This window comes from Alligator sinensis, unplaced genomic scaffold (genome assembly GCF_000455745.1).
Source record: "Alligator sinensis unplaced genomic scaffold, ASM45574v1 scaffold1447_3, whole genome shotgun sequence".
Taxonomy (NCBI): Eukaryota; Metazoa; Chordata; order Crocodylia; family Alligatoridae; genus Alligator; species Alligator sinensis.
In genome coordinates this window covers 1,132,235-1,155,900 of record NW_005842466.1, presented here as the reverse complement: position 1 = coordinate 1,155,900, position 23,666 = coordinate 1,132,235, and the positions used below count along the sequence as shown (strand labels likewise).

Below are 23,666 nucleotides of genomic sequence, written 5' to 3'. Positions count from 1 at the left end.
GGTGACCTTGAAGGCACATCCTGGCTGCCGGCTGGTGCCTCTGCCTCGCGTACAGCTGCAGATCCTACAGAACCAGGAGAAAGAAGTTGTTTGTAAGAGTTTGCAACATTTCTGAGCTAACATGCTCAATACCAGGGGGCTGTGCAGTCTGGCCTCAGATCAGGGCTCATGTGTGCATGGGTGCCCAGAGACCATGGTAAGTCAGCCAGTCAGGCCCTGGCACAGGCAGTCACCAGCTGAGCCCCCTATCCCTGCTTGCTCCTCAGGGGTGGGTGGGCTGCTGGGTGCTGGCTGCAGGTAACCTGCATCCCCTGCCCCATTTCCAAGCCTGTCCCAGGCCACAGGTAGCCCTCCGGGTGGTGGCAGAGGTTGTGAGGCAGCAGGGGCTTGCCCTCCATACTATTGAAGCTGAAGCTCAGTATTTTGCTCTAGGTGCACCTGTGGCACCATGACCATCAGCAGTAGCAGGGCGTAGTGGGTCGTGTATCCTTGGTTTGTACAAACAGTTCCTCGCAGCGTGCCCAGAATACTCTCATAAGGGGCATGCGTGGGGTGCAGAGCCAGTGCAGGGCGGGGGCTGGCCCCAGGGCACCTTTCTGGAGAGGTCCCCTGGTGGGAGTGCTGGGGTGCCACCAGTTCCACGTCCCAGTCGGTTAGGAGCCTCTTACCTCCCTGAGGCCAGGCACCATGGACTTGGCGGCAGCGCAGGAGACAGGCTGACCTGCAGGAAGAGAAGCGGGGCGGGGGTGGATAGTGGCAATAAGCACCGGGGTTTATCGCATTGCATTAATATGCATGTGTAAGCCACACCCTGTATGTGGTAATTAGTAGCTTTCAGGTCAGGAAAACTTGAAAAAATATAAACAAACCAGAAATATTAACAATATGAACGCATCCCTTTGTACTCTTTTCATTTTGAAGTGGCTTTTATGGCTTAGAAAAACGTAAAGTATATTTCAAGCAGTATTAAGCTAAAGTCTCCTTATGGCTTTTCAGAGAATAAAGGGAAAAGAGATAAAGTTGTCAAGACCTTTAAAGTCTTTCATTGGATGTGTAACATCGGGAAGCAAGATTTGTTGTCAGAACTGTTTAAAGGAAATTAAATTTTACTTTTTTTGTGTACCCTGTAGAAAGCCCCTTGAGCCCTTTTGCCAGGTGCACTAAGCCTTTAAGCCTAAGCCACTTTAAGCCAGAGTACTCTACAATATGTCTAGTCATTTTAATATCTGATTCCAAAATGTATCAGTTGCCAGAGGAGAATTTTCTCTTGCTTTATTATCAATTCAGAACTTGGTAGCCAGTGTCAATTATGGAACTAATTCAACATAGAAACAAAGAAAGTAGTGAATTCAGTTGTCTTCCAGCAGATTTTAGCATGTGCTTTGCTGAATTGGACCTAATAAAATATACCACATTTAAGTACTGCAAGACTAGACCAAAAGCGGGAAGTCGACCTTGGCTTGAATATACTTTTCAACAAAATGAGTCATTTGGACATAGAATGATTTTATATCTCAAAAGACTGTGATTTATAACCTGGGGATAATGCATAAAGCCTAGTTGTAATTATAGCTGGTCTTAGAGCTCACATTAGTTCATTGTGCAAGGGGCAAGAATTTTTAGAAAGAAAACTTTGATGGACAAACTGGGTAAACTAAGTCCTTATTTAGTTTTCAGCCTAAGAACTAATGATATTCTCACTGATGATATTAAGTGCCCAAATAAGGGATTGGATACAACTTTGGGAGATAGACTTGTAATTATTTGTTGGTTTTATTTTTTAAGAAGCAACGAAAGGGCCTAGCTTTTTTAACATTAATGAGGCCATCGGTTTCTGTGATCTAGCAGGTGAATGAAAAATCTGGGTTTACTTTTAATTAACTTTTAAAATTGGCTCACTGGATAAATTCATCTGAACATGAAAAGCATTCTAATAAAGCTAGAGACAGGCTATTTTTATTTTATGAATTGCAGTGCACTCTCCATTGAAACATCCCATGCATCTCAGGAAGCAAGAAAAGAGGCTGTTTGGGAAAAATATAACAGTAGGAAAAAATAGCCTGGGAGATTAAGAACAAAGTGATCTTTCCATAGAGTATTTTATTTGGGATCAGTAACTTTTGAGAAGGCTCTTGAAACCTGTTTTGACTGAACTACCCTTTTTATAACCTGGCTCTGCCTGGGGAATATGACCGTGGGAGAGCTCCTGACAAGTCTAAAATAACACCAAGCTTCTGAATGGTATCAGTGGTATCCTGTATAGGGACTGGCACTGCACAAGCTCTCTTGCCCAGAAATGTGTGTAACCCACAGACTCCCTCTTGTATTCAGTTCTTACCTGTGTGGCTGGGCCACGTGTAGAAGTTGATGAGCCCATTGCAGCACTGCTGTCTTAGCTCGAGCAGTAGAGGTGCATCTTTTTAGAGTCACCACTTTCATGTTTCCCTCCATTTGCTGAGGAACCACTTGGGGTCATGATGTTAAATGAGCATGGGGGAAGAGGTGGTTGAAGTTGTTATTGTCTGACACGCCTCTTTTATGTAATTTAGGAAGAGGAAAAATGTTCTCCTACCTCCTCTTCTTTTTCCTTCATTTCTTGTAGGGTAATTGAGGGTGTAGAGAATTTGGAGGCTTGATAAGCTTTCAAATTGTTCTCAGATCTGATGTTTTTTGCTTTCTTTTCTCTCTCACCAGAAAAGACTGTAATCACTCTGAATATTCAGACAGTCACAACATACAAGACCATTTCTAATGTTATTGGGTATTTAAAGGGATCTGCACTTCCTGGTAAGTAAACCTTTATGATCACTATTATCATCATTGCCACTTTTGATAAAGTAGCACTATAATGTTAAGAGGTCCAGCAAAGTATCAAGTTCTTATTGTGATGAGCTCTGCCATAATTTCTAATGAAAAGACTATTCTTGTTCTAGGGAGATTACAATTTGGTTTATACAGAGGCTCACCAGTAGAGTTAAGCAGAGATTTAGCTAAAGGAGACAGTGCCAACAAAATGAGCATGTTTTTGCACAACAAATAGTAATTATCCTTATAATAATACGTGTGTTTTACAGCATAATCAGCAAATGTCTTGGAATTTCTAATTGTAGAAACTAATGCATCGTTTGACTGGGAGCTTTGTATAAGAGGTCTCTATGATTTAGCAAAGGCTGTAGTCTTCTTAAATATGGATTATTATTAAGTCTTATTTTTTAAATGATCTATGAGCTGGTATTATAGGAAGCAGATGTGATGCATATGTCAGAATGGTAGAAGTCTATGCTTATTCTCCCATTAGTACCCAATTCTAAATGGGATCACTTATTTTTACAGAAGCAATTGGAAGCAAATATCAAACTTTGTGCGACTCAGATGTGTAGTGGGGCATTGCACTATATCCCACCTGTGGGCAGATTGCTAACTGAATCAAGACAGAGGATGAGCTCTAGCTAAGTAGCCAAAAACCTAGCAATGGACATTTTAGAGGGGTACAAAGCTTTGAAATGCTGTCACTTGTAAAATTTAAGGCCTGGTTCTTCAGACTTATTTATGGTAAGCAGTTTCTTATACCAGGAGTATTTCCATTGAAATCTGTCTGTTCAATGGGACTAGGGATGACAGAATTGGAAAGATTTACTCTGTTTTATTATCGTAGTCGTAGAAAGTGGTATCATTGGGAAATCACTGGCATCATGATCAGAAGGAATGGGCTTTGCAAGTGTTTTTTCTTTCTTTTTTTGTTTTTTTTCATTTTTTGACTGGAAGCTGGCTTCTTTAGTAGTTATTAAAAGCTGTTGTTGGTGATGTCTGCTTACTGACATACTGAGTTTTGGTGGTCCACTCAGTTCAGTTCCAAACAGACAGATGGCATCTTCTCCAAAACCATCATCGCATTTTCCTGGATTAGCAGTGCTATTGTCAGTCTAAGCAAAGAGATAGATGGCAGCTTAACTTCACGCTCTCAAGATGTGATCAGATCAGGTCAGTAGCGAGGAACTGAGGTGGACAGGATGATGGAGCTTATACTATAACTTCTGTTAGTGGAGTAACAACTACAGCTTCAACAACTAAGTTGCTTTTATAAAAGATTTAAAAAATGCCATTTTAAAATTAAATTTGATTAAATGGAATTTTTTTTGGCTGCACAGGAATTTGAAGTTATCAGTTTTATTACCCATGGGGTATTTTAAAATACCTATGTTGAAAAAAATAGCTGAAGTTGTGAAATACAAAATAGCTTTTTCAGAAGAATTCCCCTGCTTTTCTGAATTGCAAACCAGGAATAGGAAAACTGATTAAAAAACTAGGCATTTTTTTCCTTGACATGAACTTCCTGCAATGCATCTGGCAATACTTTAACTCCTGTATTTACTATAGTGTATGCGAAAATGTAAAGTAAAAAAAAACAAACTCCTAAATATTTCTTGTGCTAATGGCATCCTTATGAAGACCCTGATTCTGTGTGTTTTATAGGAACATCCTTAATTCTATGTACATGCGGCACTGAGATCACCGTGTCTACTCAGATGTTTAGTGAGGCCCATTCTTAAATACCTTGCTGAACTGAGGCTATCCAGCCCTGTCTTCTAATTTAAATGTGTAATTCTCTATGGATACCATTTATTTTTAAATTAACTCTGAGCCTTCAGTTGATTCATTGTACTTTCCAGTGGGTATTGTAGCAGAGGTCCTGCTGGGTGTGACAATACTTGAAGTTTTCATGGCATATTTGGCACTTTGTCATTTTAACGTGGTTCTTTTCAGCTTATGTCTGCAGCAATTCTCTCTATGCTCCTGTAGTAAAGAGAGGAAGCAGAATGTATCGGCTCTTAGTTCACTGAAACCCGAAGAATTGCACCAAGCATGGATTTTCCCTCCTAGGGGTTTCTACATGGGGAGACATATGTTTTAATTTGTGGTTGGCAAAGCATTATAGAGAGCGTTTAAAAGCTCTCATGGAGCATCTGAAATCCTGCCATGAAGCTGAAGGAATAAGATAAGGAAGAAATGTATTGGTTAGTCAGCAACCACTGTGGAACTCTGAATGCGATGCGTATGGATTTTATAGTGAGCAAGCACTAAATAGCTAGTCATTGTATTTCGGGGAGGTGTAACTAATAAGGAAAAAGACTATATACAGTCCGCCAGTTATTAATCCTTACTCTACTAACCACCCTGACTGTCTTGCCTATTTCCTCACTCCCCGCAAAGTTTCTGATGGTTCTTCCTTTTCTGCTTGGCACCTCTCTTTTTTCCTTCTCCTTATGTTCTGTCTTGTTTCCTCACCTACTTTCAGGAGGTTTTTGGCAGAAAAGGCTACTGCTGCTGCCCATCTGCTGCTTCTGTAGTCAGTTTTCTTGTGTGTCTGTTCATTTGGAAGGGGTGTAGGCAGGTGAGTAGCTTCAAAAGAGCCATCAGCTGCTGTCCCCACTCCCCTCTTTTAGCTGGAGCTTCTTGGACTGAAGGTAGTAGTTGCCAGATCCCATTATACTTTTGTTCCACAGGGCAAGTGGATAGGACAGGGGAGGGCAATCCTTGATGCTGCCCAAACCCTCTCAGTAGTTCTGGTAGGTCCTTGTGTGTCCATAAGTCTAAAGAGATGTGGGGGAGTGCCAGTCTACCCTCCCCACCCTCCAGAGCTGGCTGGGCTAACCCCAGACCAAGCTTCCTCTGCTCTCTCCCTCCGCTCCCATCCTGAAAACAGCACCAGAGCTGGGAGGAGGGAGAGGTGGGGCTACGGGACTCGCAGCTGCCCTAAATTTCAGCTTGATCTCTCAATCCCTGGGACCCAACAGCGAATGTCTGTTGGATCTGGAGGATTGATACAACTTTTAGCACTTTCTTGAGAATATTTCTCATTACAATACTTCTCATTACATTCAATTATTATGTACACTTAGATTTACATTTTTCTGACAGGGTATACAGTTTTGTGTTAATGACTCTGTATCAGTACATACAATAAAATTACAATCTAAGAAACAGCTGCTGTTGCAAATAGATTTTCATTTATGTGTGTGTGTATATATATAGATGTATGTATGTAAGTGTGTGTGTGTGTATTTGAACAGGCAATCAGCAATGCAATTTGATTGAAAAGCACTTAAGTCAAGAGAGATGTTGCCGCTGCCCCTTCAGTAAAACCCAGTGCCACATTATTATACTCTTCTAAAATCATGTCCCTGGGTAGTACCTTGAACAGAACTCCACTAAAGGCCCACTTTGATGGAGGGGGTTTTATAATCAGAGAGTACATGTCCAATTCAAGATGTTTGTAGGCAGTAATCAAAACAGAGATCCCTGAGGAGTGCACAGCATTTAATTTCATAGGCAATTTAATGTGTGGACAATTTATAATGCAAACATCCAGTTACACTCCAGCATTGACAACAGCAATAGATGAACCAGATTGGATAGAGCCTGAAATCTTTTAGAGCCCGGCAGACACCTGGTGGATTTATTTCAGGGTTCTGAAATGGTCTGAAAACTGTTTTTCCCCTGTAGAAATTCTGAAATAAAGAACACCCTTAATCCCACTCTGTTTGGCAGGTTTAAGAGACTTGGATGAGGATCTAACCTACACCCAAATTCCAGTTTGTTTTCATAAGCTGACAACACACAGCAGGTCTGATGTTATCTTACTTTTGTACTCCTAACTGCCACTGGACCCTGTGGTACGCAGAACTTGCCATTCTGCTCAGACTGGTGGTTGATCTAATTCAGTAATGTATTATTTCCAAGAGTAGTTAGGATGCTTAGAGGAAAGAGCCTAGAAAACTGCGTAAAAGGACAATGATAAAACTGTGCCCTGAAGCATAAGGTTATATACATTTGACATGCGAGTGATTTTTCCCAATCCTCTTTAACAATGGATGTTTTCATTATCCTTATAATTGTTGAAGCCTCTTCCAAATTCTATGCCTATGCTGCCCACAATATTGTATTTTAGCAGAGTGTTTCATGGATTAACCACCTGAGATTTCTTATTTTAGTTTGAAATTTGCCGCGTTTCATTAGTTTATAAATTATCACCTTGTTCTTATATAATCAAAGTAAACAGGTCTCCTCCATCTTTTCTGTACCGTGATTGTTGTTGTTATACCTTTGTCATATCTCCTCTCTGAACCTACAGTCCCAGTCTTTTCAGTCTCTCCTTACCCGGAAGTCTTTCCAGATCTTTAACTGTTCTGGTTACCTGCTTCTCAAGTTCTTCTGTTTTTCCAGTACCCTTTTTGAGATAGGGTGGTCAGCACTCAACACAGTATTCCAGGTGAGGTTGTATCATTAATGGCATTATAATAGTTTCTATACTATTTCTCTATCTTTTTTTTCTTAAATAGAGCCTAACCTCCGCTTGCTTCATTTTTTATACAACCAAAGATTTTAGTTGCTGCCACTGCACAGTAAACCAAGGTTTGCCTGAGCATTATTATCTTATTTTTACAGCATATTAAAGCATGCTTGGAGATGTATTGGATAACTCAATGACAAACTCTGCCACAAATATGGGACAGCCTCAGTTCTGGATGTGCCATGAGAAGTGATTGTAATAAAGAAAGTCTGTGGAGATGCAAAAGTTAGGACTCGGGGTCAGGGGGGGCAGTGTCTCTGTTTATTCATGTATTTTCAGATGCTTGTCTAAGATAGTCAGAACACAGGATGAAAGTTATTTATTGCAGCTGTAAAATTACAAATAACACTATGCACTTTAAAGCATGTGCACATTTTTACTTGGCTTCTATATTGGCCCCTGTTTACTTCGGTTATGATTGCTGTAAGTAAAGAAAACACAGATCTAGGTATTGCCTTGCACAGGGCTTAGCTTGATCATGCAAATTTTTGTTGAGAATACTTACCTGTGCTGTATGCATTGTTAACATACGAAAGTATTAACATAATCCAGCCTTTATTATTAGACTGTTGCACTCCAAAAGTGTTTATATTTGATTTTAAAAATGTTAAGGTCCGAATTAAAAAATAATAATAATAATTTATTTTTATTTTTCAGACAGATATGTCATCGTTGGTAGCCACCACAATAGTTTATACAGTTACAGTGGACATGGATGGGCCCAAAGTACTGCCATCATCACAGCCTTTATACAAGCCTTGATGATAAAGGTTAAGAAAGGGTGGAGGCCTGACCGAACCATTGTTTTCTGCTCATGGGGAGGAACGTCATTTGGCAACATTGGCTCATATGAATGGGCAGAGGTAAAATATGTTCATATGCATACACTTATATAGCAATAATATAAACAAGCTGGTGTCAGCACGAACAGGATAAGACACAGAGACACAAGGCAGAGTGATATGCAGAGGTTATAACTTTGTTTAAAACCATTACTTATTCTAATTTTTAGACTCAAGAAGATTCACCTAGTTTTGGATACATGCCCAAGCCATTTCATGACTAATTATGGCTAATTAGAACAATCCATCCATACTCTGCTGTCATCACTTTGGCAGACACTGATTATCAGCTAAAAACTTATTATCTATCAGCGGGGCTAGAATTTGTAACCAATAGAACTCATAACTCATGTTTAAAAAGTTAAGCCAAAGAAACAGCTCTGTTAGTGATCCAGCCTGTACATGGAAGTGGTAGACACCTAAATTGACTTTCATGTACTTTTTATTCATTGACACTTGTTAAGAAACTTGAGTGGGGCTTGGAGCTATCATTAAGAAAGGCATCCTTTAAATAAGAGGTTTCAAATGCACCTGCACCCCTGGACTGGTTCCAGATTGTGAGAGCCGCTCAGGCTGTATCTGGATCTGGTAGCAGTGGCAAAGCGATGTATAGCAGTGAGACTAGCTATGGCAGAGGGGTTAGCGCAGGCATTGCTTACCGTCTTGCCACCAACATATGTCCCCAAAGAGGGTCCATACCTGGTAATTGGAAGTGGTCCCCACCCCTGCTCACGCTATCCCCAAATTCATGGCCCCTCTACAGGTCGGGTGAAATAGGGCCATGGGACTTGCACCTAATACTGGACATTAGGAAGAACTTCTTCACAGTTAGAGTGGCCAGGGTCTGGAACGGGCTCCCAAGGGAGGTGGTGCTCTCCCCTACCCTGGGGGTCTTCAAGAGGAGGTTAGATAGGTATCTAGCTGGGGTCATCGAGACCCAGCTCTCTTTCCTGCCTATGCAGGGGGTCGGACTCGATGATCTATTGGTCCCTTCCGACCCTAACGTCTATGAATCTATGAACCTGTGCTTTAAATGTCCTGGGAAACCAGGATGTTGATCACCGAAAGACTTTTTCTTCTCTTTTTCTTAAGGTCTGACATTTTTGAACCTCCTGCTTCCATTTTTTATGCAGGGAGAGTGTAGTTCACAGGGATCATAATGAAGGAAGGGGGTGCTATAGTATTTTCCATACATCCAAGCCATTAATCATATATGAATTTCACTGTCTCCATGGTTAGTGCTGATTTTAGTTATCACCTATTTGTGCTTAAAAGTTAGATTCAATCTGACGTGCACAGTTCCTTTTTAGCTTCGACAGAATTGTAAATCAGCTCAATGGAAAAACTCATCAGACATGCCTCCCAGTTTAAATAAGATTTCAATGGATTTCAGTTGATCAATTTAAAAGAGTAGCCTTTGGTGAAGTCCATAGCTGCTAAGATACAATGATAGATACATATAAAGAGTTAATTATTTTGTATCATTTGTGAAAAGCAGCTAGCGCTCATCAAAGCCTCATCCTTCCAATGTGATTATTTTTCAAAAACACGAGGGGGGAGAAAAAAAGTCAAAAGGATCCAAGGAGCCGACAGAAATCAAAATGTGTTTAGTTCCACTTCAAGTCAGCTTTACATCAGATGTCATTGTGTTGCACCCCTTCTTTTCAATATAAATACTCTTCATGCAAGGAGTAACTCATTACTGAGAAAGCAAAGTGAATGCATTTTAAGAAAAATAATTGTAATGTTTCATACATATCATTTCCCTAGTTTTCAAGTATAATAAAATGACAACAGCAGAGAAATTATGCAATTTAAATCAGAATTTGGGCTCCTGGTTTGAAAATTCAAGTGCATTTAACTGTTTGATAATGATGACTTTTGAAGTGTGTTTTCTGTCAGGCACAAGTTTAAAAGCCCCTTATGTTTTTTTCACAGTATGTAATGTTTTCAGTCTTGCCCTTGCAACTAGAGTCGTTTTTAATTCCTCTTGGACCTGTTTGCATTCTGTTCAAATGATGTGTGAAATAGAATTATAACTTTTGCTACAGAGAACTAAAATTAAGATATCCTTTGAAGTTCTTAACATGACATTATAAGAAAATGAAGTTAAGTAATACTTAGGGAATCATGGAGGGTAAAAACGTGGGGTTTGTTTCTTTAGATGAACTAAATAAGAAAACAAGCCTTAATTACAGTCATGCATATTAATAACAGTTGCTATGCTTGTCCTGTAGGAGCTCAAGAATGTTCTCCAGAGAAACGTTGTTGCTTATGTTAGTCTCCATAACCCAGTGAGAGGCAACTCAACTTTGTACCCTGTGGCATCACCGTCTCTTCAGGAGCTGGCAGCAGAGGTTAGAAAGATGAGATTTTCTTTTCAACTAAGCTTGTGAGCTAATGCGATTCCTTCTTGTATGCCAGTTGTTTTCAGTTAATTTGAGGCAGAGATCATTTTGAGTTACTAATGAACAACATCTTCATTATAATCTCCTCGTTCACATTTTGTAGCCATTTTTATCACGTAAACGTGTTGACCATGATTTAAATGTTTGAGTACAGAGTGCATAATGGGCAGAGAGCATCAGTTCTATGTTTTGAGTCACTTTAGAGAAAGTCCTTACCATTTCATAATCTGAAGTCTCGCTTTCTTTGTACACGCTTCAGATTTTCCATTTCTTGGCAGCTTTAAAGTAACATATTTTCTATTCATTAGTGCAATTCACATTTTTCTCTTCCTCTTATGATCTTTAAGGGCTGTTTATCAAATGACATTTAAACTTGTGAATTTACCAGATGTAACATGTTGCATGCAGAGAAACCATTACTGCTTCTATAATCTGCAGCATATGAAGTGAGTAGGTCAAATTCTCCATTCAGTTAATAGCACTGCAACTAGCTAGGAGTCAGTGGAGTTTATTCCATGGCTGTGTTGGTTAAACTGAGCACAAAATGGGTCCGGTGACCTTTTATAATCTCTCAAAGGTTGCAGAATTCAGCGTCATGGGAAATTAAATGGAAACATCTTGTGCAATATACTTAGGCTGCAGTAAATACTGTATTTTTCTCATATACAGTACATCCCAAAATAAAGATACATCACTTGTTTTTAAAGGCAGAATGAAGAAAAAAAACATCTTTCCTTGTAATAACTGAATGGAAGCAGCCAGGGAGCTGAGTCTGCTTATTGTTTCACTCCTTGTGGTTTATATGAAGACTTTACTTTTGCTTTTGCCCAGTAAGTGGCAGAAACAGCTTGTGCCATATTTCCTTGCATATAATGTACCCATTATGCTCAAGTTCGCAGCATTTGTCTTGTGGAAAAAAGGTGTGTTGCATATGAAAAAATATGGTAGTTTAAACATTGAATGCATCCTCTACATTTTGATTTTGATAGGTGTGTGTGTATTCATTGTTTTTTCCATCTGCAATTCAGCAAAATTGATGCTGCCAAAGTTTCATTTTCCTATGGTGGGTTTTGGTACTTTTTTCTAAAGCATTCAGTGCTGACCTTTACTGGAGACAGAATAGCGGACCAAAGCTCTTAATCCCGAATGGCATTTCCTGTTCAAGAATGTGTTCCTATCCTTGAATCGTATACTTGGAATCGGCTAAAATGCTGTGAGGTATTGCAAGTATCTCTTGGAATTCAAAAGCACGTATGATGAATGGAAACAGAGTTTGCTACCTGTGTCCCCTTCAAATCTACCTTCATCAGTACTGGTGATTTTTATTTGTTTGCTTTTTTTTTAAATTTGGGGAATGCTGCTGTATTTAATTGTAAACCAAGAGGTGCAGATTTCATAGTTTCATAGTTGTTAGGGGCTGGAGGGGACTTTACAGATTAGGGTGTCAGGATGCACTTTGAAGATTGCCAGGGTGGGTGACTATACCACCTCTGGGGGGAGCCTGGTCCAAACCCTCAGCACTCAACTTGTAAAGAAGTTTTTCCTTATGTGTAGCCTGAAGCCATCTTCAACCAGTTTGTGCCCATTATTTCTTGTCCTCCCCTGGGGAATACTTGGTGAATAGATGTTCCCCCAAGCCATGATGCACACCCTTGATATACTTATAGGCTGCCACCAAGTCCCCTCTGAGTCTTTTCTTCTCCAGGCTGAACAGTTTCAAGTCTTTCAGCCTCTCCTTGTATGACCTGCTCTTCGGGCCTCTAATCATGCGTGTGGCCCTCCTTTGGATGCTCTCGAGCTTCTCCGTATCCTTCCTGAAGCGTAGTACCCAGAACAGGATGCAGTACTCCAGCTGCACTCTCACCAAGGCCGAGTAGAGTGGGAGGATGGCATCCTCTGCCTTGTCCAAGATGCCTCGGTAGATGCATGCCAGTGTTTGATTAGCTCTGCCAGCTACGGCATCGCATTGGTGGCTCATGTTCATTAGATTTGAATGAAATGGTTTTATTTTGTCTGGGGACGCTGCCTTTTGGCATTGACAATAGTAACAGAAAGATATGAGCTGTACTGTTATTTCAGAGAAGTTCAGCAAGATGGAGACTCTGAAGATAACTAGAGTACCTAGGTATATCAGGACTTTTTTGGTATGTTTTATATACACGTGTAAGGAGAGAGGAAGAATAGTGTATGCGCTTACTTATGGTATAGGCAATACAAGCATCCATAAAATGTATGTATAGGTTTATCTCTGTTACCCCCCTCCCCAGACTACTGAAAAGAAACAGATTGGGTTTCTGCATTACTTTATACTTTTTCCCTAAGTGCTGAAAGGAGGAAGGAAGGAAGGATGGAGTATTTTTATTGTGGAGTAATACCTTTTTAATTAACACAAATGTCATACTTATTTGACATTTTTTAAAAATGATGTAAAAAACTGCTTCCAAAAACTAGCCAGAACGGTTATTTTATGTCCAATATATCTGAAATGATAGAAGTGCCAGGCACAGATCTTTCATCTGTTCCCAGGGGTACTCTCAATTTGCCATGCCAAGCATCTTAGACATTTCCATCCTACTCACTTGAAAGAAAAGATTGATCCTTTTATGAAGAATATTAATATTTCTTCCATTAGCTGCTGAGAAGGCCAGATTACTTATAGGCTTACTTCAAAAGTACATTAATTTAAATGAGGTAAAATCTGGGATATTTTGGAGCATGCTGCCTCTTGCAGAAATTGTGAGTCCACACACATTACATTTTTGCTAACAGATGTAGTTGTAAAAAGGTGCTAAAAGTCCAGGAAGCAACAACGACAATTGTAAACACTGTAGTTGATATTTAATAATTTACTAGACACAGAATCCATTGAATCTAGGCTTCTTCGAAGCAGGAAAGCAACTGAATCAGTAACTGAAATGGTTTATAACCGCATTTTAAAAGGAAGGGATACACAGTCACTCTAATTTTGTCATATAGAAATGCAAACTATGAATTATGATTTGTGGACTCGTGTCAGGTGTCCCTGCCATGAAAGCACCTCTTGAAAGCAATGATAAAATCTCTGGATCCTTATAGTTGAACTTTTAAGCACAACAGCCCAAGTGGTGTCACTTCCTCCCTTTCTTGTTAGAACACTTTATGGTAGCTGTGGTAATGTATCTGGCAAGGAAGAAAACACTTTACATCTGACCTTTCAGTGGCCAGGAATGGTGCTTGGTTTAATAGCATAGTCTAAGTTTGTTAGTTTACTAACGCATGCGTGCACGTGACTGCACGCGCACACATACACACACTCTTACTTCAACAAATAACTAAAACAGAAATACCAATACCCTCCTCCTGACCTGAAATTCTTATTTTCAGCACCTGCATTTTGTCTCCTTTCTATTTCCCCAGATTTTTGTTTTACTTTTTGACCAACATTGTTTGAGATAAGAGGCCACATGCTTGATACAGTGTCTACAAGGGTCAGGGAGAATCACTGAGACTAAGTACAGACGTTCAAAAAGCCTGTAGTGAAAGCGGTCTATCACACTTTACTTCTAGTGCTGTACATTAGATTGCATTTGAATCAAACAGATGTTTGCCATTGGGCGGGTGTGGGGCGGGGGGGGGGGGGGGGGGGTGCTTTCCTGATCCCACCAGGTAGGGGGAGCTCTCCCACACCTCCCAGAATGCCCCACAGACTCCCCAAGCTGCTGGAGACTTCTGAGTGCAACCGAATGAGCAAGCCATCCCTGATTGGCTGGCTGGCATGGGGGAGCAGTCCCTCTCCCCTCCCAGCTGCTCTATCAGTGACGGGAAGCAGAGACTCGCAGGCAAGCAGGCCTGGAAGGGACCTCTGTGCTGAGCTGGGGATGCCTGGAGGCCCTCATCTGCTGAGTGCTGGTGGGAGGAAGGCTGGGCATTGGCATCTCCTTGGAGCCGCAGTGGGGGCTGGAGGTGCCTGTCCTGCTTGGATCTTCTGCGGATTGGGGCAGGGGAGGGGTGTAGGGCAGGATCACTCATGGCCAGGCACGTAAACAAGCTCTGCTCCCCACAGAGCCAGCAGGAGCTATAGTGCAGGGTTGCTTTTCAGGAACTCTGGAGGCTAGGGGGAGATAAAAATAACTTCCCTGCTAGTTGCCCCCTCCCCACCTACAGCTTCCCATTTGGGTCTTGGTGGGGGCAGGACTGGCCTCCTGCAGCAGGGGGACTTCTTTTCTACTCCCCCCCCCCCCCCCCCCTCGTCCTCCCCCCCCCCCCCCCAGAGCTCCTGGTGCAATGAAAAGTGGCACTGCACTGCAGCTCCTGGATGCGGTTGGGGGAAACGATCCCTCCCTTCCAAGTAGGCTATGGTGCACAGTGGAGCTAGGGCTTCTGTGGGGGCAGAGTCCAGACCCTTTTCCCCCTGCAGCCCTTCTGGCTGGGCAGTGATGCGCTATGAGGCCAGGGCATCTGTGGGAAAAGAGACCCCTTTTCTCACCCCCACCCCCACCATCCAGGCTGCAGCTCTCAGCTGGCATGAGGGAGGAAGTGGATCTGGGATCAGGGGTTGTCACTGACTCAGGTCAGTGGTAGCCAGTGGGGTGTGGCTGGCACAGTGCTTGGGCAAGGCAAACAAGCACTGCCTTAGGCTAGAGTAAAGCTCTGTGCAGTGCTACCTGGGATAGTGGCAGTCGCGCTGTAAGTTAACCCTCAATGGGGTCTGCACAGAAGTTCAACAAAGCCCTCTAACAGAAAGTACTTCAGTCTAATACTTCATCCATTGAGGGCTGATGTAGAGCATGATCTGCCATTTTTAAAGTGCTCTAAGAACTGTGAACATCTGTTCAGTTACAGCTTTAGAATACTTCCTGGGCAATTAGTATGCAATAGGTGTGACATTTGCACCCAGCCTAAATCACTGAATGGATTGACTGTTTTCTTCTACCTGGATGATTCAAACCTATGTGGAAGAGCTGGTATAGAGTGAAAATAGTTATGGCCCTCATTTTATGGAGTTTTGGTTTGTGCTTTATTCTAAACATTTATTTTGCTGTTCAGTTTTAACTTCCATTTTTAGTTTGGGCAGGTAGACTCACTGATGTGCATCTCAAAAGAAAACAGATTTTTGTTTTGTCCTATGAAAAAAGGTAGAGGAATTAAATGATGCTTACCTTGGAGCACTCAGACATAGCAGCAGCCTTAGAAATGCCACAAGTATGCTGGCTAGAATTAATGTGGGCCTATAGAAAGGTTCCAGAAGTGTATCAGAGCTAAATGTCCAAAAACTATGGTGGCCCTTCTCTGCTCCCCAGGTCAATATACAGCATTTCTGATTTGATTCAGGCTTAGAACATATAGAGCAACCCTAGTGTTTTCATAAGCCCATATCATAGATTGAACCATCTATTTCCTTCCTGGGCAGAATGGGCCATTGACTGGTGATTCTCAACCAGGGTGCCACCATATTTTTTTGAAGGGTGCCACAAGGTTTGAGCAGATAATTGAGGTGTGAGGACATGAGCACATAAGCATAGGCTCAGGCTTATTCATACCTGGTCGAGCCTTCTACCCCCACTATCTAGTTCCTTAGCAAGGAGGCAAACACTGTATATATTAATTTTTTAAATAGGGAAGCACTAAATTCACAAAAGTTATGGAGGGGGGTGCCTCAAGTGCATTGAGGTGTGCTGAGAATACAAAAATATTGAGAACCGCTGCTGTAGACAAGTGCTTCTAAATCTAATTTGCAGTTTTCTCAAGAACAAATCCTTTTGATGAGGTGTTGGGCACTTTGTGATTTGACTGTATCTATAACATTCTTTCTCTCTCTCCCTGGTTTTTGCATGTATCCGCACGTCCCTATGCTTATTTTAAAATTTGTCAAAGATTTTTATTCTGCTAAAGGCCTCGTTTCAGCTGCTCAATCCAGGAGATGAGCAAGGGCTTGGAGAGTTTCCTTCTTTTGTCCAGCTCTAGTTCTCAATTGTCTGGATGAGAATATAACAGGAGGGCATATCCCATGACTCCCCATAAAATGCCAGGTAGGAGTTATCAGTCAGGGCACTCTAGGCATATATTAACATTCAGGATAATTGCTGCTAGGTCATGCTAGTCAGTGGGCCCACCAGTTCCAATTAAGGTTCTAGGATTGTGTTTTGGGGAGTGGCAATGAGGGAGGTAGGAGTGAAACCCTAGGAACAACCAAGGAGGAAGGTGAAGCCAACATTTATCTTGTGCTATTGTTTTACACTTAGCAATTGTACTATTGTTTTACAGTTTTGCTGTAACAGTGAAAACTAGGCAGGTGATGAGTTGGATACTACACAGAAGCTGTGTGCTCTGTGGAGGACAAAAATTAAAGAATTCATCCATTCAAAAAAAAATGTTTAAGTATTTTTTTTAAGAGTAGCTTGTTACAGTGAAGGTCACATCTTAATTTAGTTAGCAGATTTATAGAAGGAATGATTTTCTGAAACAGACAATCTGTATGTACTGGTTTTATGTGCCTATCAGTAGGAATGTGCAATGGGGATCTGACTGAAGCATTGAATTAAATAAGGAAACTAATTTAAATATTTGGATTATTTAACCAAAGAAGAATTCAAACAGTTCTGAAACCTTGACAAATGTAACATGAACTCTTTTTAAACAACCATGCTAATTACTGTCCACATTAATGAACGGGAGATCCCGCCAAGTTACATTTTTGCCTATTATTGTTTTGTAAGGAAAGTGATCATTTACTCACTTGCTGCGCTAATGAATCACAATTTACTGGCAGATTGTCATTGATAATTGAGGAGTGTTTGGTGCTAGCATTCAGTCCCCTAAATAAGTCCATTAATGAATGTGTCTAGAATTAACACTTCACGCACACAAAGTATTGTGACTGATAAATTAATTGGCAATTTCCTTTAAGGCTGGCATTAAGGTCGGTGTTGATAAGATTCCAAGGTTGCTATTTTGTTTTTACTGAACCAAAGAAAACCTGCTGTTTCTTTCTTTCTTTCTTTCTTTTTTTGTCTGACAAAAAGATCCTTTTAAGGTCTCCTGTAAAGCTGGGGAAAAGCAAAAACACAAAAGCAAAGCAGAACAAAAAGTACCACAAATAAAAACAAAGCCCTCCCAAGAAAGCTGTATGAAAAACACACACTCCAGGTTGTTCACTTCATAATTGCACACAAGTCTCAGACATGCAAAAGCTCACACTTATCCAAAATTTGAAGACTGCAGTTGTATTAGTGTAGCTTGATGTGCTGAAATTAGATTCAGCTGGTCATGATGTGAATAAGGGAGACTGCAAGGTCTTTGTAACACTGATAAAATTCCATGACGTATTTCATGACGTTTCTTCAAAATAAAAACATTAACATCTGTTTGATTGGTCAAACTGTGACGCAACTTTCTTCATGGACATGTTTGAAAGGAATTCTGGGTCTTCCTCTGTAAATAGCAAAGCAGAAGAACTAACGTTCCATAGGATTGTATTTTAATGTGCTTTTTGCCTCTTTTGGGCCCAGTCTATAAGTTTTGGTTTCATTTCTGTCAGCTAAGTGGTGAACCGTGTTCCAGTTTTTTCTTTTTTATTGTTAATTGAATTGATGAAGATTTCCCACAAGACAGTAGTGGCTTCACCCTGTCCATTCTCTGCAACAATTTCTTCAAATGCCTTTAAAAATGTGACAACTCTTGGACAAATCCTTTTTTTTTTTTTTTGTAAAATGCAGTCTAATTTTTTGTGTTTGTTTCAAAGCCAATTTAAATTTTAACGTTGTTGTTGTTGTTAGCTGGTTAAAAACATAGAGATACAAGCATCCAGGGAATTCCCCTGGAAGTGAGGGATCTGGCTTCCTTTAGTGGCTAAACACCCACATGGCTAATGGTGTTTCTGGAAAAGTTTCAAAATTATGCAGTATGCTTTAGAACTTTTTTAAAAATTTCACTGGGCACGTGTGCATGTGACACTACGTCACCATAGCAATATTGGGCAAAATCTGTGACGCCAATGCTATGTCACTGTAGCAATGAACTACCTTGCTATAGTGCATTGGTACAGTGATGTACCTGCTAAAAATAAATGTGCACTGCCAAGATGGCACAGTAATGGCTATTACTGCACTGTCATTTAGTAGTTCCTAAAGCAAGTACTAAATGACGGTACAGTGACAAATGCACCGTGGGGGACATGTGTAGACGTGTCCACTGAGAAATAAATATGATGATTGCACCCGAGCAGTTCCCACGTTGTTTGTTTGATTTGTGTTGCCTCAGCAGTTGGCAAAATGTACAAATGAAAGGATGACATAGGAAGTCTTGGATCGGATCTTCACCAGGTAGCCTGGTATCCTGTGGACAGATAGCACAGTGCACTATAATTTTCTTTTCAATAGTAAACATACAGTTTAACTCTGTATTGATGCTTTTTGCCTTTATTAATTTCTCACATGTCACAAAGTACCATATATAAATATGTTAATATAGGAATTACCCTCATGATTTCTGAAATCTCATTTTTAGCAGGAGATCTTCAATGTTAAGACTGTGTGAAGGAATATAACAAAAATATTCCTTTTTTTTTTTTAATTGCTCACTGTATGTTGTATTTAAAGTGAAGGTGGTAGGACAAAAGAAGGTTGCAGATTTTTCATCATGCCTCAAGTTTTTATGTATCACTTGTCATACCCTAAACATCTGGCATTGGTATTTAACAAAAACAATACTAAACAAAGCTGATATTGAGTAGCTGCTGCATCAGGGGTGTAAGTTGCTTTATAATGGATTTGTTAGCGTTGAGTATGTATTATCATATTCATCAAGTTTGTGACCAGCGAATCACTCTTAAGAATGAACTTTAGAAGTGCTAGAATACCTACTTCTATTGCTTTAGTCCATTAATTGGCTGAAGTCTTAATCCTACTTCCATATTTTGGCAAATGAAGCCATATAAACTATGGTCTTGAGGTTTAATAAGCAATACTCACTTATCACAATGGACCATAACCTGAACATGAGACAGCAGTGTACTTTTGTTGCAAAAAATGCCAGTAGCTACTATTCTGTGATTCATACTATTCCATAATTCTATCCCCTATTTTATTTTATTGATAAGACACTTTGACATTACCTGTTAGAATCAGAACAACGCCAAACACTCTGAAGGCTTTACAGAGGACCCCATTATCAGATGCCATGCATGCTTTCTGGAAGTCCCATGTATCTAACAAATGAAGGTGTCTGCTCATTTGCCTCTCTTTAGTCACAATGGCTCTACCGGTAAGGATGGACATTCAGAATTTTTCTACAAAAAATACATTTTTTTCAAAAATTTTTAGATTTTGATTTTTCAGCTGTTGATATTTTTATACCCCCCATCCCCTTGTTCCTTTCCCCCATTAACCCTTTATTTCTTTTTACTGTTTTAAAACTAAAACAATACCGCGGGGGTCGGTGCTTGGTCCAGTGCTATTCAACGTCTTCATCAGTAATTTGGATGTGGGGATGAAGTGCTCACTGGCCAAGTTCCTGGATGACACCAATTTACGGGGAAGTATGGTCACAGTTGAAGATAGGCTGCAGATACAGGCCAACCTAGACAGGCTGGCAAGTTGGGCGGACCGGAACCAGTTAAAGTTCAATGTCGAGAAATGTAAAGTGCTCCACCTGGGGATGAACAGTCCCCTGCACACCTACAGGCTTGACAACGCCAACCTGACCAGCACTACAAATGAAAGGGACCTGGGGGTAATAATCAATCACAATATGAGCATGAGCTGGCAGGGAGAAGCTGTAGCCAGCAGGGCCAGCAATACCCTGGCATGCATCAGTCAAGTGATGGATCAATCAAAGAAGTGATTCTCCTACTCTACTCGGCATTGGTGAGACCACAGCTGGATTACTGCATCCACTTCTATCCCAGATTCCCTCCTGACTCAAGTTAACTCACAGTCCCCCAGCATCCCAGGGTACTTTGCACCTGCCCTGCAAGCCCCCCTTGCAGGGTGGGCACATTAGCTTTGGTCCACGCTGTCTGCTCCAGCTGAGTAGGTCCAGCCCTGCCCCTGGGCTGTCATAGAGCTGAGGCAGCAAAGCCTCTGTTTGCAGCCCTGGCCCTGCCGTGCCTGTCAGCCCAGCAGGACAGGAGATGGGGTGGCAGGGGAACAGAGGTGTGAGGATCCCCACAATGTGGGCTGATGCCTGGCACTGGCTGGCAGGACTGTTCCCCCACATCGGGGGGGTGGGCTAAGTTGGCACTAGAAGGTGCTCAGGGGTGGGAGCGGGGTAATTCCCACTCTAACCGAGCTTGGGGGACCCTGCCCAGGGCAGGGGAACCCCTCACATGGGCTGATGCCCTGTGCCAGCCAGGACCTGGGCTGGAGGGACTGTTTCCCCCCTGTGCAGGGACAGGAAGGTGTTGTGGGGGCTGTGCTGGGCTGTGAGGGATGGGCCCTGCTCAGCTGCATTTGGATGCCCTTGGCAGTGGCCAGCAGGCTACGAGGCATCCTCTGGCACCCCCCAATTTCTGGTCTGGGCCACTGCAGGCATCTGGTTGCCTTTCTGGATTCAAAAATCAAGTCCATTCACTTCATTATCATTTCAACCTATGCAGCTTAGAGAAACCTTCAAAAATTGAATTGATTCAGCCTCGGGCTTTTTGACTGTCTGTACTTAGCCTATAAATGCAAGATGTTATTTGTATTATAGCTCTTTTAATTTTAAGCTGGTCTTCACTGAATTTAAGATATTTTTGTGAAAGCATCATGTAATAAGCAGCGGGCCACGTCTACATGAGACGCTGACTGCACAGCCATTATTATGTTGTCATTTAGTACCGTGAAGTTATTGCACAGTTGCTCTGAAGAACAGCTTTTTTGTGATGCCGACTGCACAGTAGCTTGTGACTACTGCATAGTAGTGTCACATCACATTTCCTGCCATTTGACACTGCTGCACAGTACTCACGGGCTACTGTGCAGTCAGCATCCTGTGCAGACATGGCCACTGTGTTGGAAATTCTGGCTCATTTTAAATTACATTTTTGTTCCTTTATTCTTCAAAAGCTTAGAATCTTGTAACATGAAGTCTGAACTTGAACGGAGGTGATTTCACACGATGACCTGATGAATATCAATAAGACTAACTCCCCAAATTTTCAAGGTTTTGCACACATTTATTGCACTCTTACTATTAACCAGTGTTGAAGTTAGAGCTGTTTTGTGGAATGTACTTGTCTAAATCACAGCAGCCCCTGAGGAGTAACCTGTGGACTCTGCACTCCCTGTCGGGCACTGCTCCCTACCATTGCTCTCCAGTTGCTGCTGCTAAAGTATCTGGGCTTTCTCTACCCGCTTCAGCTTCTGCTTCCTGCCCCCACCCCTGCAGGCAATGGGGCATGGCATGACCCACAGGGCTGAGGGAGCCCAGGGCCAGGGGGTTTAGGAAAGCCCTAAGACCCTGCAGAGTGCAAGGGTACCAGTGCAATGCAAAAGTTAGACATCCCTGGTCTACATTATTTTTGGATAAGAAAATACTTTTCAACAAAGAATAACATTGTAGTAGAAAATGTCATTTTGATTCATGTGTTGTCAATGGGAAAACAAATATGTTTATGGGAAATTTTTAAAAAGATTTCCCACAAGAATACTTGGCATTGGTTCTATTCAAAACCAAGTTGATGTGGGTATTGTTGGAATAAATTTGTTTGAGTTTCAAAATGGGAAGTCAAATTATTCAGGGTTCACTCCAGATGAAAGAAAGAATGGAAAAATCCTGACAGGTTTCTATATTTTCTTATGAATTAGAGATAGGGAAGGAAAAAAGTGGAATGCTTTGTCCAATCTAGCTTACAAAGACGCATAATAAGCTATTTTATACGTTGCAAACATTTTTATCCATTAGGAGACACTTTTTCTGTCTAATATAATACACTGTTTGAAGATTTTCCTGCTATTCTGTCTAAATATTCCTTTGCTCTTCCTCTTATTACTCCTAAATTTCCTCTTATTACTCCTAGGTATTTCCCTTTGGAGCTGCCTCTTTCATAAAGATAAAAAGCCTTTCAGGTAGGCAGTTTAAAAGTGAACTTTTTTTGCTCATGAAAGATGTGAGATTGACAGCTCTGGAAATTTGAAATCCTCCCCTTAACCATGACTGAGATGCAGCTTCATTGAAAATATTCTCGCACTATTCTGTCATTGAACTTTAATCTGAAAATTTGGTTTATTAATATAACTGCTTAGCCATAGGCCATGGCACACATGCAGTGGATATAAAGCACACATTTTAAAAATCATCTAAGCTCAATAAAAGGAAAGCCGATTTTAAAAATACAAAAATAAAAATGCAAGATCAGCTCTAAGTCACAAGCTTTAAAGCTATTAAAAAATAAAATAAAGATTCAAGATGCATTATTTCATTTAGGTCATAAGAAACTTGCTTATGTCTACACTTTCCTTACTTTGCAGCTGACCGGGCAAATAGGGTGACAGCCCATGAAATCAAAACATTTTTGCAACATGGCACATTTTCTGGTTTGTAAATGAGTGTGGTAAAATGCTTCTTAACCAAGAATGGAGTTACCCACTTATTTCTCAGATGATAGTTCAGTTTATAAGACACTAGAGAGTTGAGTAGATTTTCAGTCTGAACCAAAATGCGTCTGTCTCTTGATTTGAGCATTCAAGCCTTCCAAGAATGCTGACTGTGTTCAGCTGAAAACAGGGAGTTATATAAGTCCTTCCCTTGATATGCTGTTATTCAAAATATTTAAATATTTCTCAAAAGTATGGTTAGCTTCTTATATGAGAAATCCAGGTGGAAGTATCTGTATGACACATCAAGTTGCTTGTCAAAATATAAACTGAAGTAAGGATTTCACACTTTTGCTTGTAATCTTTGCCAGGTCAAGTTTGAGATGCCAAATAAGTGGTGAGGACAATGGATCTGCAGCTGCCATGTCCGTTTTTGTCTTTGTGTTTGTATCTTGTTCAACTCTTTCTCTATTTTCTCCCCCATCTGCCGCATGCCACACACAGAAGCTGTCATGCCACTTGTGGCGCACATGCAATGGGTTAGCCACCCCAGCTTAGCCTATTTCTTTCT

At 41.1% G+C, this 23,666-nt stretch overlaps 1 protein-coding gene across 1 annotated transcript in view; it reads left to right on the top strand.

Annotated features, from left to right (window-relative positions):
- Positions 1 to 23,666, top strand: part of LOC102373839 (inactive N-acetylated-alpha-linked acidic dipeptidase-like protein 2) — a 315,106-nt gene that overhangs the window by 28,652 nt on the left and 262,788 nt on the right. The window contains exons 4-6 of the mRNA XM_025212511.1: positions 2,695 to 2,787; positions 8,009 to 8,214; positions 10,431 to 10,550. Of these exons, the coding sequence (XP_025068296.1) occupies positions 2,695 to 2,787; positions 8,009 to 8,214; positions 10,431 to 10,550 (419 nt within the window). The remainder of the gene's footprint in view (positions 1 to 2,694; positions 2,788 to 8,008; positions 8,215 to 10,430; positions 10,551 to 23,666) is intronic.